The following is a 16,456-nucleotide window of genomic DNA, read 5'->3' as shown; positions in this document are numbered from 1 at the left end:
TATCTAGTGGTAAAGCCTTCTCGCTAAACGGACTATCCAACACAAAAATATTATTCCAATTCGAACCAGTAACAAACTTTTTAACTTTATAATATTAGTAAAGTAGAGTAGGTACTGAGGTAGGGCACAGCAGGAATTTCCTGCTCAAAATATGGAGCAGCCCGACTGGGGTAGTACCTCGACCTTACAGATGATCACAGCAAAATAATACTGTTTTCAAGCAGTATTGTGTTCCTGTTGGTGAGTAAGGTGACCAGAGCTCCTGGGGGGATTGGGGATAGGGTCGGCAACGCACTTGCGATGCTTCTGGTGTTGCAGGCGTCTATAAGCTACGGTAATCGCTTACCATCAGGTGAGCCGTACGCTTGTTTGCCGACCTAGTGACATAAAAAAAAATAGTATAGATTGTGTTCTCAGTACCCACTACTCATCCTTCAAATCTCGTTGAATGTAGGAAAACAGCGTATGGCATTCTGGTATAAAAACAACAACATAAAAATATGATTTTATCGTATGTATAAATACAGCGCTTTTTTTTTCGTTAGAATATCAACTTGTTTATATATTGGTTGATATATATTTGTTGTTTTCAATTGTCAGGACAAGCTATGCAGATACGCGTTAAGAAATTGTACTAGAAAATTTACAAAACAAACTTTATTCCTTAAAAACAAGATATTTTATAGAATAAAACAAAATCCATACAAAATCTTAGATTGCTATTATGTTTTAGTTAGTGTTCAAACAATTCTCTTGTTTCACATATTAGTAATTTCACACGTGCAAAGCCAAAGCAGGTCGCTAGTATATCGCTATATCGTTTCTATTAACCGCGCTGCCATAAAAACTTCAACTAAATTTAGTTATAATTAGATTTGCGAAAAATGTCTAAACGTCATCAATTATAAATAGTCTCATATCAAAGGTTTGGTGACAAAGGACGGCGTCCTACGGGAGCTGTCAGTCACAATTACCGTCTCGTACTATACAGTACTCGTTATTAGTAAGGAGAGTTTATAAATTGCTCTGCCTTTGCCGTATGTAGTGCTGTACGTTTTGTGTGTATTTTGACAGTTTTTTTTTTTATCAATACAGATTAGTCATAAATTAAATGAAATCTTTTTTTAAATATTTTATTTGGATAATTAGAAAAAGAACTCAACTTCGACAAAAAACGTTCTTTATTTAAAATTTTACTGTTTTCCTTTCTCGATACAAGTAAATCTTCCAAAACAAGATTCATAGTTCAGTGAGTAAAGATACTAAAGTTTTTAAAAGAATATGCTCCTTATTTCTGTGTAATAAGATTGTTTTATGCGTAACGAAAATGAAGAAAATAAAACGAATATTTTCATTTGGAAAAGGCGGTGAGTAATTTAGTATTAAATGAAGCTTTGTTGAGAAATGTTTATTAGTTCTAAGGGATTTAGTAGTTTTAAACGGATTAAATCGTAAACTGGGATCTATTTTACTAACAAGCTTTAAAGCGCGTTGAACTCGGATTTTAATTCTTATTTGTCAAGTTTTGTAAGAAAAAAGTATATTTATCTTTATGAAAGTTTGTTATGTGGTTTTTAAACGTTACTCATTTAGTTGGCGCCACTTGGTGGTTAGCATGGGATCGTGGTTAAGAATAGCTATGTATTTATGTACAAGTAATAAACGAATAAATAATATGTTACAATGTTTTTGGGCCCAGTCAGGTTTATACTCAATAATTAAATAAATAAGCGAATTGTAACCATACCCTGTATTTATTAAGTAGTTATTATTGTTGTTTATTTGAGATAACCTGCTGGAAGTTATTTGACGTTTCAGTTTAATGGTTATATTTTTATAGCATTGTAAAATAATTGTTTATGTATTAAAACTAACCCCGCGGTTACATCCGCGTTAATTGGAGGAAAAAAACGTTCTAAAGTATGGCTTAGCCTTCGTCTGTAAATGGAGTATTCAACACAAAAATTCAAGCGTTCAAACAAACAAACAAACTCTATTTATAATTTAAATCTACATTTAATATTTTGTGACAACTAAGTCAACAGATAAATGAGTTTGTTTTAGCAAAATAGAATGAAAATCAAAGCAGTTTCGTATGTGTAATATATGCACATACTTTTCATCTCATAGCAGTCCAAAACAAACAAAAATATTTTAAGATTAGTAAAATTTTATCGCGAAACGATTAAAAATTTTGCCTATTCAAGTACAAACGCTAAATTGAAACTTATTGCATTTTAATTAAATACAGTTTACTATAATTGTCACACGCTCTGTAACTTGATATGCTTGTCTGTTCGTCTTTGGCTTCGTTGCATATCTTTCATTATGAAGATGTTATTGTACTTGTTCACTTTCAACTCATTTGATAATAATCTGTAACTATCTATTAAAAAATGAAGGCATTAATATTATAACATACTTTTAAATTTTGGATTTAATTTTCTAATAAGTAAGTTATTTTTTGGCGATTTTGATAAATAAATAAATATCTTTAACATACACACAACGTTGTCTGTTCCTACGGTAAGCAACTTAATGCTTTTGTTATTGGTAACAGCCGGCTGATATAATTAAATTTTTGTTTTGATAAATATACATGGAAATAAAACAAATATAAATAATTAATTGTATTTAATTTCAATATTGTCTAAAAAATCTTGTTAAATAAAGAACAAAATAACAATCAATATAACGTTGTCTATATAAATGTATAATGTATATACAGTTTGAACGCTCTCCTAAAAAGTTAGTATGATATACGTAGAACTTCTAGAACTTCGACAATGATATAAAACTATACATACTAGATCTATTACAAAATTGTTTTCATATTCCAAAAAAAAATTGTAACTATCAAATGATTCTAGATTTTTTTTATTTAGTTATATCAATCAATGTTCGTTCAAATGTCATTAGTCTCGCATAGTATGCAAAATCCTACTTAATTACTTTGATCAGGAACGATGCTGCACGTTGAATTACTACGTCTTTCAATATAAACAGGGTTCCCTACTTTGTCGAAATAAGGATTTACTGGACTATTCAGTAAAATTATAATTATAAATATAACCTTAGAAATTCAAAATTAGCTATGAATTTTGTTTAATTTTTTATCATTAAAGCATCTTTTAAAATTATCAAATTACTTATTAAATAGTAAATAGATTTTCGGGACCTAGGTATTTTATCATCTATGGTAATTACTCTTTTTTATAAAGAAAACGTTAACGGCATCATTTCAAATGCTTATCCGTTAAATGAAACAGTTTACAACTTTAAGGTATGCGTCATCTGCCAATCAGCATCAGCATTTTATACAGAGGATGATATAATGAACAACAAATTAGGTAAACATGAAATTATAATTAAAGTACTATCGCCACAGTTGTACTACTTATAATAGATATCACTTGTATTTATACCCGCGACCTCCCTGATATGTTCGGCGACTCCGGGTCAATATATAAACCTGAACTTGCAATTGAGAATGACATCATTGCGCGTATATAACCTAATGTGATTCTGATTGTCATCTGTCTGAATTAAGCTAATGATAGCGTTGCGTTTGTTTCCCTTGATTATCTTATCACCTGGTGGAAATTGTAGAAGTTTTGTTATTATTGTAGACTTTTTAAAATAGCGTATTTTGAAATAGTATTTTTTCTTCATCATCATTACTTCAGCCTATCACAGTCCACTGCTGGACATAGGCTTCCCCAAGTTCGCGCCATTTTTGGCGTTATCTCATGTGTTTTGCCCATAGTCACCACGCTGGGCAGGCGGGTTGGTGACCGCAGGGCTGAACACACACGAGTTCACGCCATTTTTTGGCGCGAACTTGTGGAGGCCTATGTCCAGCAGTGGACTGCAATAGTCTTAAGTTATGATGATAATAGAATCCAATTAATTTTACCCCAAAAGACTATTAGTGTATAAAATGCTAGGTTCAAGGCGGTACCGTCTCGTCTTCACTTAAACTAGTCTTTCCAGTTGGAATGCATTCACCAATCGATAAACGTCTTGCGCTAAAATAACAAGTCACATTCTTGAAAGAATCGCATTACGTATTTACGGACCCGCATTTCGTGATTTGGTGCAAACTGCAAGGCCGTAACATGCATTTGGCCTATTAAAAATCCTGTATAAGTTTAACCCAATTTCGTGCGTATTTTATCCTAAACAGTGTTGGGTGTCGTCTTGAACAGATATCCTGTTGCCGTTTAGAATAACCGAATTAATATCAATTTGTTTTGTCAAATGTGATGTCATAGTATTTTTTACAGCAGTCAATTCTATTGGCCTTGGCGTGATGTCCAAGATTGTTAGTTATAGCTGCAATTTCTAATATAACCAACCGAAGTGTAGGTGTTCGAATACAGAGTAATCTCAACATGTGTGAATGGCTTGACTTTTAATGTTAAATAAAAACTTTTTTCTCGCTCAGTGCAAGTTTTAATTATATTTTCAAATATAATAAAATATAAATAATTTAATAATTATAAAATATCGAACGTAATTATAAAGTTATTTATTTATTACTTATAACTTATTCGGAACAAAAGCATCTTAAATTAAAAAAAAAAAAAAACGATTCGATTTTTAATTGCTTTTTAAAATCCGCGCAAACACCTTAGAGAGTGTGAAACGAAGGCTATATTTAGAGTCATTTCGCGATTGTTTCGCAGAATATTAGTCAAGCAAACGTTTTTACTCTGTGTCCGTGTCATCCGGTATATTTTTCAGTTTCTCTATCTGATCCGACACGGCCCGGTCCTCTGATCACACGAGTTTGTATATTTAAACCCGGTTTAAATGTTACGTAGCACGATATTGGTGTATTCCGAGCGTTCCGTGGAAAGAACTTGGTGCGACTATAAGTTGTCAGGTCGTTTTTTTGTTTCCTGTCTAGATGACGGTCGTTGACGTCGAGTATTTTGTCTGTGAATTGAGTTATCGATAGCATTCTATGACCGTATAATCAAATGTTCTAAATTTGATTTTTGATGAAATAAATCAACAATAAGATTTTGTCGAGTGCTATTTACTATGATATCCAAGTGTTACTGATATTGCCTTAATTACCAATCTTATTAACACTCAATTACCAATCAAGCTTCACCCCTTCAAGCTGTAAACTAAAAGAAGATAACTCTATCCAGCAAAATTACATTTATATAAAACATTAACAATAAAACATACATGGATATTTTCAACTCAAAATAATATAAGGCTCTCTCTATCTCGCAGAGGATTCCAAGAATGCAGCACGTATATTCACCGAACAGTCTTCGAACCTGCTGGAACGCCTGGAGGTGTTTGAAAGGCAGCTACATGAAAGGATCGCGAGCCATATTCCAAGGGACTTGGACTCCCTTGAACATCTGGTTCTCCAGCATAAGGACTGGGAAAGCAGCTTACACGCTCTATCATCTGATGTTGAAGAAGTTCAGGCTACATTTAGAGGTATTTTATTTTATTTTACGTAGCCTAAATTCAGTCTGGACATAATTTTTATAAGGAATAATTAGAGATTGGATAAAAAAAGTTGGTCATGTGTTTTATACATATTGTTTTAGTTATGTCTGTAATTGTCAAGTAATATTTAAATATTTTTATTACTTTAATTTGAGATTGACCAATTAATATTACCTTTATCTGATTCTCCATAACTCCAATATTTCAGTATTAAATAAAATTAATTTGTTACTTAATGTAAAATTACATCTTTAGTTACTAAAATGTAATATCAAAGGAACTTTTCTTCATCCTTAATTACATGTGACTTATAATAATTTATTTCAAATGGCTTGGGGAGACAACTATTACTGCTTACCTCCAAATAATCATACGTATACAATTTTACAATACATTCTAGGTTCTTATTTTAAATTCATAAAAGAGTAATATTTAATTAATTTTAATAATAGAAAGACAAGGAACTAATTATGAACCTACAATAACAATACTTAATAACACTATTATTTACAGGCATTGCCCTCAAGACACCTGCCATGAAAAAGAACCTCGACAAGGTCATGGGCAAGTGGAACGACATGCAGTCAAAGAGCCAACTGTTCGTCGAAAGGTAATTTATAAATTAATTAACTTTTAAAGCAATCTATAATTTAAATTATCTACCGTCTGATTTGTTCGTGAATTTTTTTATTTGCGTTATATCACGCTGTTTTCCTCTTTGAATTTTTTGTCCTTACGTTGAATATTGTATTTAAGATATAAATAAGTTAATAATAAAATAGATTTTTTTTCAATCTGAAGAAACAAGAAGTTAGGAATCCTATTTTTTTTTCTGTTTTGTAATTTATAACGTGTGCGTCTATAACGTATTATTGTAAGGTACAAAAGAAAAGTCTCACAGGACTGTCGATTAGTAGTTTTAATGATAAATCTCCTGTGGTATTAATATAGGCATAGGCATTTAGAGCATGTGGATGATATTTTTTACATTAAAAAAAAAATTATATCAACGTATCGTCATACTATCGTGTATTCATTCAATCTTGGTCTGGGTGTTCGTCAGGATTAACTTTATACGATACTTCGTTAAGTGTAAAGTAGAATAAAAGTGTTTGAAATATTTTTTTTTTTTTGTTTCAGGTTAAAGTTCGTCGAAATAGTAGTGAACAGTATAGAAGAAAACAATCAAACGATATCCGAATTCGAAATTAAACTAGCGCAGTTCAACGACTTGCCCAACGATATTGAACTACTCAAAGACGTAAGTTTGTTTTATATAATAACTTATATTATTATATCTATTAACCAATGTAATACTCATATTAAAAATTTCATTCTAAACATTCTACACATTCATAACTTTGTCATTCATTTGACAAATAAAAGAGACAATTACAACTACGATGTATAATATTATATTATATTACTAGCTGACCCAGCAAACGTTGTTTTGCCATATATATTATGAAAATTTAGGGTTGTATGTATTTTTTGATTCTAAATCATAATAAAATAAAAATAAAATAAATTATCAAAATATATAAAAAAAAATGTAAAGGGTGAACTACCCTTAACATTTAGGGACCCAATATGTACACAAAATTTCATGAGAATCGGTCAAGCCGTTTCGGAGGAGTTAAACTACAAACACCGCGACACGAGAATTTTATATATTACATAACATCATTCGTAAGTTCTCGACACTTATTAAATGATGTCTTCGACTTTATAGCACTAAATTATTGTTTTTTCATAATGAAATATCTTATATTAAACTAGCGACCCGCCCCGGATTCGCACGGTTGTAAAAACTATTAGTTTTCCTCTACTATATTATGCGTGTATTATACATATAGACCTTCCTCTGGAATCACTCTATTTACTAAAGTAAAACCGCATCAAAATCTGTTGCGTAGTTTTAAAGCTCTAAGCATACAGACAGTGGGAAGCGACTTTGTTTTATACTATGTAATGATGATGTAATGATAATTTTAAGTAACCAAGTTTTAGGGTATACACTTGTTCAATTTAATGCCAAAGTAAATTTATTTACATTCATTTATGCGCTATACTTATGATATCCAAAGTAACCCAACAACTCCTTGACATACATAGTATTGTATACAACAAAATAGCTCTAAAATTCCTTATTTATAATCGACTCAAAAAGAGAAAGTTTGAAAGCTGGTGCATATCATGGGACGACCATTTAAATTTCATTAAAATCTGACGAGTAGTTTTTTGGGCTATACCTAATATTGCGTATTGAATTGATTATTTTTTCGCTTTTTTTTTTGATAGTGCTTTCGTTGTGTTTCCTGTCAATATAAATTGAAATTGATTTATTTTTTATTTTTTTTAGATTCACGAAGATCTCCTTCGCATGCAAGTAGCTGTCAGTAAGCAACAGATACAGATCGACCAGATGAATGACGACGCAGAAAATTGCCGCCGTCTCGTGGAAAGTTCTAGAGCGTCGCTACCTCACTCCTCTTTACCGAGATCTGGCAAACACATCGACTTGGAACGCCTGGACAAAGAAGTCTCACAGTTGAACAATCGCTGGAATAATGTGTGCGCACAATTGGCTGAGAGGTTAGTAATTTTCCTAAACTTTTTTAAGTTTAGATTTTCTTGTAAATTGAATATGTAACTTGTAATTTACAAGTATTACAAGTTTGGGAGTGGATCAGTGGTTCTAAATTTTGAAGAACTATGTACCGATATTGGCGTTCGTGTGATTCGGAAGAAATTCTAATTTGGTTGTACTCCAGTCTGTAAACTTCTGTGGTAATTCTCATTTTTCATCTTACGTCAGTACCTTTCGATTATCCTTTATTACAGATATTGGAAGTTTGTATAGCCTTCAAAACCGATATATCATTTTGCAACTAGAGTCGGTTCGGAATATTATTTTCATGATGAATAAGATACGACTTAAGATCACACCACTGCATATCTACCATTATTAGATTAATTATGCCAAAATTTACTATTTAAAAAAATTTAAACTTTTTTATTGTAATTATTTTTCCGCGAAATCTTCAATAAATTATTCTGTCCCCTTAGACTACGCAGTTGCGAGGCGGCCTACCAACTTCTACGTACGTATAGCGCGGGACTTGAAAAGGAGGCAGAGTGGGTGGACGGAGCACTTTCCCGCCTCCAAGCACAACCGCCCCTAGAGATTCGCCCCAAGGAACAACTCGAACCCACGAGGGTAAGTTGCACCTAATATCTCTGACTCAGTTTTTTGGAAAATGAGGCTCCAATCACTCGTTGGTATCGTAAGAATAAAATTATGTGTTAAGGCATTCTAGATAATTGTCAACTTTCTTATATTTTGCAATAATTGTTAAGTAACTCTTACTGCCTAAATTTTTTGAAGTAGTTTTGATTTTGTCGATATTAAAAGAAAGAAAAACCATGTGATGTATATTATGTGTACCATATTTGTTATCTGAAATTAGTATTTTTGAAATTGAAATTTATTGTTATAAAAAATGTTTGCAACCCCGGCGCTTACGAATGCAATTAATATGTTTAAAATTGATGCTAATTATTGTTATTATCGCAGAATCTATTCACGAGTGTCGTGGAGAGAACGCCGAAGATTGAGAAAGTTAACGTAGACGGCGGAAGATTCATACGAGAGGCGAAGGTAAATATCGGTGCATTAAAGAGAATCATCGATTCTTATTTATTCTATGGCATTTTATGGTATTTAAAAAAAAAATTCCTTCTACTCTGTGTTCAAAAGCGAGTAAAGAGTGGATTATATAGTTATATTTGATAACGATATTGGAGATTTTGTAATCCAAAATACTATAAAATGCTATTTTGTAGTTCGATGAAGTTTCTACTATAAAGAAATTTTGAAAGATCATGAAAGGTATTTGAAGAGGTTTGAGATAAAATGTCCAGCGTCTTTCCTTCTCTATTCCTCGTCTCGTTTTGGTCTTTGGTTCTTTGAACTTGTTGTCACTGTCTACCAATTGTTTGGAACCATGCATGAAGCTTTCGCAATAATATTAACGCTTACGATTGACTTTAAACTATAATAATGTATGCTTTAAATAATACGCTTGTTTTATTTCTAACGTAACAAAATCCTCTGAAAGCGGGACGTTTGTGTGGTTGAACATTTACCAACGGCAATATATGACTGCTGTGTCGCAATATCACTAAAGCAAAATATTAGACACGCCGATAAGGTACGGGGCGTTCGGACGGAACGCATTTGTAATGTAAATCAAATTCTCATAAAGCAATAAAAATGTGTGAGACCTTTACAACGAATTAAGGTCAATGTTGTTACGCTTTGCATGCGATAATTGTCAGTCGATGTGTATAAAAAAAAGGTTCTTTATCATGTCACAATTGTACGTATGAATTGTAAATAGCTCCTGGGGGAATTGGGGATAGGGTCGGCAAAGCGTTTGCGATGCTTCTGGTGTTGCAGGCGTCTAAGCTACGGTAATCGCTTACCATCAGGCGAGCCGTACGCTTGTTTGCCGACCTAGTTACATAAAAATAAGCTTTGGTTGTATGCACGTTGGGTGTTTCAAAGTGTACGCACTGGGTGTTTGCACGCTTTATTCTAGCGAACTTCCAGCATGATCACTATTTCCTGGAATACCCGGCTGGACTTTAAAATTTAGATGAAGTACCAAAAAAATTGACCATTGTTTTCCGAATTCGGTTCGAATGTGCTCTGAATGTATATCGAGTGGATGTGGACGTCTGGACGCGTTGCCTATTTTTAATGTTAAAATTCATAGACGAAATTAGAAGCAATCGTTTCAAGTCACCGATGAGAGAAATTGTATGTGTGTGTGTAAAACTTTATTTCTATGATATATTACGCTTCATCTTAACAGACGGCGGCTTGTTCTTAAAGTTTAAAATCTAATACTATCTGTCTATTTAACATTGAGATAAAACTATAACTTGAAATTTGTTCAATTGATTAACTAATTCCGAATAATAGCCGTCTAAAAACATAAAACTAGTTTTATTTCAATGATTTTAAAGTTACAAAGGTAATTTAAGAAAGATATTCAGAAAAAAATAAAAATGGCTTTAAGGGCAGACCGTCAACTAACCCATATACCCTAACGCCCAACCTAACCCGAAATAGATACACTCGTCGAGATGCCAGAGATACGTCGAATGGCTTTGCGAGGAGATCCATCCGTCCCTCGACACGAGGCAGTTGAAACGTCAGGCAGAGTTGGAACTTGCGGAACGGTTCCGGAATCGAGGACGGAAGGAAATAGTTCCGGGCGAACCTATTCCATCAGGCGCGGAAGCGGTTGCAAGGGAGTTGGATGAGTTGAACGCGAAACATCAAAGACTGCTCGACTTGTTGTACGAGAGATTGAGGAGGATAGCTGCCGCCAATCCAGGCGATATTGTTACTTTGGTAAGTTAAAATTTTGCGATAGTTTCTCTTCTTCTTTTTCTTGAAACATATATACATATATGTTTCAAGTTAATAATTATATGATTTATATGTAAAACGCACGCTACATAGGTGCGTTTACGATAGCAGTTCGCGAGTACCGAAATATCGGGAACGCAATAATTACCAACAACAAACATGTTATATTCCGTTTTACATACAAATCATTGTTGTTATTTAGTCATTTATAAGAAAGATCTCATTTTGTTTAAGTAACAACAAACATTTCCTTACAATGTAACTATTCAAAATACAAAAGTAACGTGAGAAAATAAAAATAATTCCTCTGAGATTTACACTCAGATAGTTGGCCAGTGATCCTAAAATGAAACATAGGTTTCTTATCTTGATATTTTTTTTTTTTTTTTTTTTTTTTATGACAAATAGGCAGGCATTTGACCACAATCTCACCTGATGTTAAGTGACGATGCGGTCGAAGGTGGAGCATGTCTGCCTAATAACAGCCTATTCACTCTGGCCTTGAAGGCACCCAGATTGTATCGTTCGGGAAACACAGACGCGGGCAACGAGTTCCATTCCTTAGCTGTGCGCATCAGAAAAGTAGAGCCAAAGCGTTTTGTGCGCGTAGGTGGCATATCGACGACATAAGGATGGAACTGTTATATACGTGTTATGTATGTAATAACCCTTACACTGGTGCCTCGTAAGCACTTTGAATTGAAGCTTATTAATCTCGAGTCTTCAGGGCTCAGTCTCCAGTCAACATCGGGTCAGACCACTTGCCTTTTCTATTTCCACTGTTTCAAAATAATAAAGTGACCCTTTTTCTAAATCAAGTTCATATTTCCTTTTATTCTTTTTTTTTAAAAAGGCTCAAATAGAAAGCCGTATAACATTGGTGGCAGCGTAAAGGGATCAGAAAATATAGGATCCCCGGTACGTCTCAAAGTATCTATATAGTGAAGTGAATATTGTGAACTTTCTCTCTGTATATCAAGAACTAAACCCTGTGTCGTGAACTTAAAGTCATAAAGAACCCTGTGTCGTGAATTCTATATCGCAAATCAACCTTGTTACGTGAGCTCTATATAACAAAACCAACTTTTGTGTAAGCTCACCATAAGAACTCTGTATCCTGCTAGAAGAAAATATACCTCCTGGTTCCTGCTACATCACTACCTGCTACTTCCGATCGAGACTATCATACATACCACATCTGAAGATGGTCTACAACATATTCGCCGTGATCCTGTAAGTCTTTGAACAATTTACTTCAGTGCATAAAGTGAACAATATATAAAATATATTAAAAGTGACGTGCTAAAATAAATAATTTTAATAATATTATAATTAACTCCCACATTGTAATCAGAGACCAGTGCAAGCTTGCTATCTCCGTATTAACGTCGAGACATTCTTATCTCTTTGTTTAGACTAACACGTATCCGATTTCATAAGTCATAATGCCTAAAGACGAACAAAGTTTAATGCAAGAAGTCGACATAAATATTTTAATTAAGTTTATAAATAGATTTGATGGTAACCGCGAAAAACTAAACTCATTTTTAAATAACTGCAGCAATGCAATTAAATTGTCATCACCGAACCAGCAGGACATTTTATTAAAATACATTATAAGTCAATTAGAAGGGCGTGCGGAAATAGCATGCTCTATTAAAGAGTTCGATAGTTGGCAACAGTTAGAGGACTTCTTAAAGGCGCAATTCGGCAATAAAAAGCACTATGCTGCACTGCTCTCCGATCTTCAAGGATGTCGTCAGCTAAATGGCGAAACAGTCAACCAGTTTGCTCTTAAAGTTGAAACCTGTCTATCTAAATTACTAACCGAAATAAACATATCAATACCAACACGAAGAAAAGGCGAACTGGCTGGCCGCGTCGCTGCAATGCAGGACCTAGCTTTACATACTTTTGTCATTGGCCTTAATCCGCGACTGTCTACGGTGGTCAGGTGTCGCGATCCCGATACACTAAACGACGCAATTAACTTTGCGGTATCCGAAGAGAAAATATATCTAGCTTCTTTAGGGAAGAACACGAATTTTCCCAGCAGTAACTCTAATCATCATCGTTTCCGTCAACCTCAATTTAAAACGCATGTTACACAAAGTAGGTCGTATAATAATAACAATATGACAACATTTCCACCCAGGGCTGTTAATCCAATAGTATGTCGATATTGCAAATCTCCGGGCCACTCAATTGAATCGTGCCGAAAACGTGAATATAATAATTCCAGATTCAAAAACAATAATCATCAACCCAACTTACCATCGGTTCCTTCGGCTCCTTTTCGAAACCAACCGATTCACGCGATCTCCTCACCCGAAGACTATGGCGTTGATGAAGGGGACGCATCTTTAAACGAATGAAGGGCTCTCGACGGTGTCTCCCGAGCCCGAAGTTCCGACCATTGCTTCTAAATCCAAACGACACCACTGCATCCGCTGTATCCGCTGTATCCACTGCATCCACTGTATCCACTGTATCCGCTGTATCCACTGTATCTGACCAATCTAACCGACAGGGTAACCAGCCCCAAACTGACAGATTGTATTCCACTGTATCCAACCAATCTAACCGACAGGGTAACCAGCCCCAAACTGACAGATTGTGTTCCACTGTATCCGACCAATCTAACCGACAGGGTAACCAGCCCCAAACCGACAGATTGTGTCCCACTGTATCCTCTGTATCTATACACCATTCCAAGCCAAATCCTGTAAGAAATCCTATAAATACTAAATCACTTGCATCTACCATATCCAAAGATCATACTTCTCTCAAAACTCTTAATACGTCTTCTACGTCTACCCAGCCTAGAAATTCTATAGAATCTAACTGTAAGACAAATAACGATATAAAAATTCACAATATTTCATCAAATGTACTAAGAAAATCTCTACCTTATATCGAAGTCCAAACATCCATATCCACTAAACTATTAATGCTACTCGTCGACAGTGGCGCATCCATAAGCCTTATAAAAAAATCGTCGGTAGAAAATTCACCTGTAGTAGAGAAGGACATTGTCACTTTCACTGGAATAAATTCGATAAACAATCCTATGAAATCATTAGGTCGTATACCAATACAATTTAACTCACTGAGTCACGATTTCCATATTATTCCCGATATAGATTTTCCTTACGATGGTATCGTGGGAAATGACCTTTTATCTAAAAATAAATCCAAAATCGATTACAAAAACGAAATACTTACAATAGGAACAGTTGAGATTAATCTAAAATTTACCGAACCGATTTATGTAGTTCTACCCCGTACTGAAACCATCATAGAATGTTCTGTGTCCAATCCAGAAATAAAAGAAGGACTTGTACTAGACCAAAACCCTGTTGAATCTATCCTTATCGCTAATTCCATTGTGAAAGTTAAACCTAATTCAAGAATCAATATTTCTGTTGTAAATATCTCTGAATCCCCCATTACTCTTAACTCAGATTTAAAATTAAAACTCACACCTATGGAAACACAAAACACTCACCAAATATTTCACACGTCCCATTCGGATAACACCGAAATCAACGCAACTAATCGAACTGACAAAGTACTAGATCTCCTAAGAATATCACACCTTAATAATGAAGAACGAGATTGTCTGTTCGATCTCTGTGCCAATTTCTCTGACATTTTTCACCTTCCTGATGATAAACTAACATGTACTAACGCTATAACACACGAAATTCCTACCACTTCCTCGATACCCATCAACACAAAATCATACCGATTTCCTGCTGTACACAAACCAGAAGTCGAATCCCAGATTAATAAAATGCTTAATGACGGAATCATCAAACCATCAACATCACCATGGTCGTCTCCAATTTGGATAGTTCCAAAAAAAATGGATGCCTCTGGTCAACGTAAATGGCGTGTAGTTATCGACTACCGTCGTTTAAATGATATTACAATTGGTGACTCTTACCCGATTCCCAATATTTCCGAAATTCTAGACCAGTTGGGTAAGTGCAAATATTTTAGTACCTTAGATCTATCATCCGGCTTTCATCAAATAAAACTAGCTGAAGCCGACGCTCCAAAAACTGCCTTCACCGTTCCTCAAGGACACTTCGAATTTACTCGAATGCCGTTCGGGCTTAAAAACGCCCCCTCTACTTTTCAAAGATTAATGAACACCGCTTTATCCGGACTGTCGGGTATTCAATGCTTTGTGTATCTAGACGACATAGTCATCTATTCTTTTGATCTTGAAACTCACACTAAAGCCCTCACTAACGTTTTCGATAGACTCCGTCACTTTAACCTAAAACTCCAGCCGGAAAAATGCGAATTTTTCCGGAAGGAAGTATCTTATCTAGGCCATATCATTACTGACGAGGGTGTAAAACCAAATCCCGAAAAGACCAAAGCAGTCCAAAATTTTCCCAGACCCAAATGCCGAAATGATATTCGATCTTTTATGGGATTAGTTTCGTATTATCGCCGTTTCATCCCAAACCTATCAAAAATTGCTAAACCGCTTACAAATTTACTACGAAAAGACATCGAATTTATCTGGCAAAATGAACAACAATTAGCTTTTGAAAAATTAAAAAATTGTCTTACCACCGCTCCCATTTTAGCTTATCCAGACTTCACTCAACCATTCAACCTTACATGCGATGCCTCAAATCACGCTATTTCAGCTATTTTATCACAGGGCCCAATAGGAAAAGACCGTCCCATTGCTTATGCATCGAGAACACTCAACAAAGCCGAATGCAATTATAGTGTCACTGAGAAAGAGTGCTTAGCAATCATCTGGGGCACTAAAACGTTTAGGCCATATTTGTACGGCAATAAATTTAACATCTTAACCGACCACAGGCCCTTAAAGTGGCTATTTAATTGCAAAGACCCCAGCTCTAAATTAGTCAGATGGCGGTTAAAACTGGAGGAATTTGACTACAACATCGAATATAAAAAAGGTAAAATTAACAGCAACGCCGACGCTTTATCCCGATTCCCAGTCCATCCTCTCATTGAAAAGTCTAATCCCGAAAATAAATCAAGCCAAAACGAAATTCCAACTCCTAACGATGCTGATCTAAGATCCTCAATGGATGTTAACCCCTCTCTCCCGTTCAGTCCCCTCACTTTAGAAGACTTAAATATTGAACTCCCTACTAACTCTGATGGAGAGAACAGCAACTTACCTCCCATAGACCTCCTTGACGATGACGATCTATTTTCTAATATTCACGACTTAGAAAATGAAAATAACTTACCCTCATTAAATTTACAACATCCTATGCCTTCTTCATCTAAACCAGCAATCCAAGAAAAGTCACCTAACCAATCACAATCTACAGACGAAGCGAATCCTAAATCCCCACTTATTCTCAACGATGACTATAACGCATTCCTAAAAGCATTTTCGAATAAAGACGAAATATTTAACACGATAATAAATGAACATAACGAAAGCCTTCTCAAAAGCAATTCCAAAGTTATTCTAGTCCCAACATCAATAGACTTTGACGACTCAAACCCTTATCTACAAGATATCCT

At 34.6% G+C, this 16,456-nt stretch overlaps 1 protein-coding gene across 1 annotated transcript in view; it reads left to right on the top strand.

The window, feature by feature from the left end:
* The window catches only part of LOC123665777 (microtubule-actin cross-linking factor 1), a 222,973-nt gene that overhangs the window by 115,401 nt on the left and 91,116 nt on the right, over positions 1-16,456 (top strand). Inside the window, exons 22-27 of the mRNA XM_045600037.1 lie at positions 5,251-5,466; positions 5,992-6,088; positions 6,619-6,739; positions 7,841-8,073; positions 8,548-8,698; positions 9,056-9,139. Coding sequence (XP_045455993.1) covers positions 5,251-5,466; positions 5,992-6,088; positions 6,619-6,739; positions 7,841-8,073; positions 8,548-8,698; positions 9,056-9,139 — 902 coding nt within the window. The remainder of the gene's footprint in view (positions 1-5,250; positions 5,467-5,991; positions 6,089-6,618; positions 6,740-7,840; positions 8,074-8,547; positions 8,699-9,055; positions 9,140-16,456) is intronic.

Source organism: Melitaea cinxia, chromosome 24, assembly GCF_905220565.1.
Source record: "Melitaea cinxia chromosome 24, ilMelCinx1.1, whole genome shotgun sequence".
Lineage (NCBI taxonomy): Eukaryota > Metazoa > Arthropoda > Insecta > Lepidoptera > Nymphalidae > Melitaea > Melitaea cinxia.
This window is presented reverse-complemented; position numbering and strand designations above follow the sequence as displayed.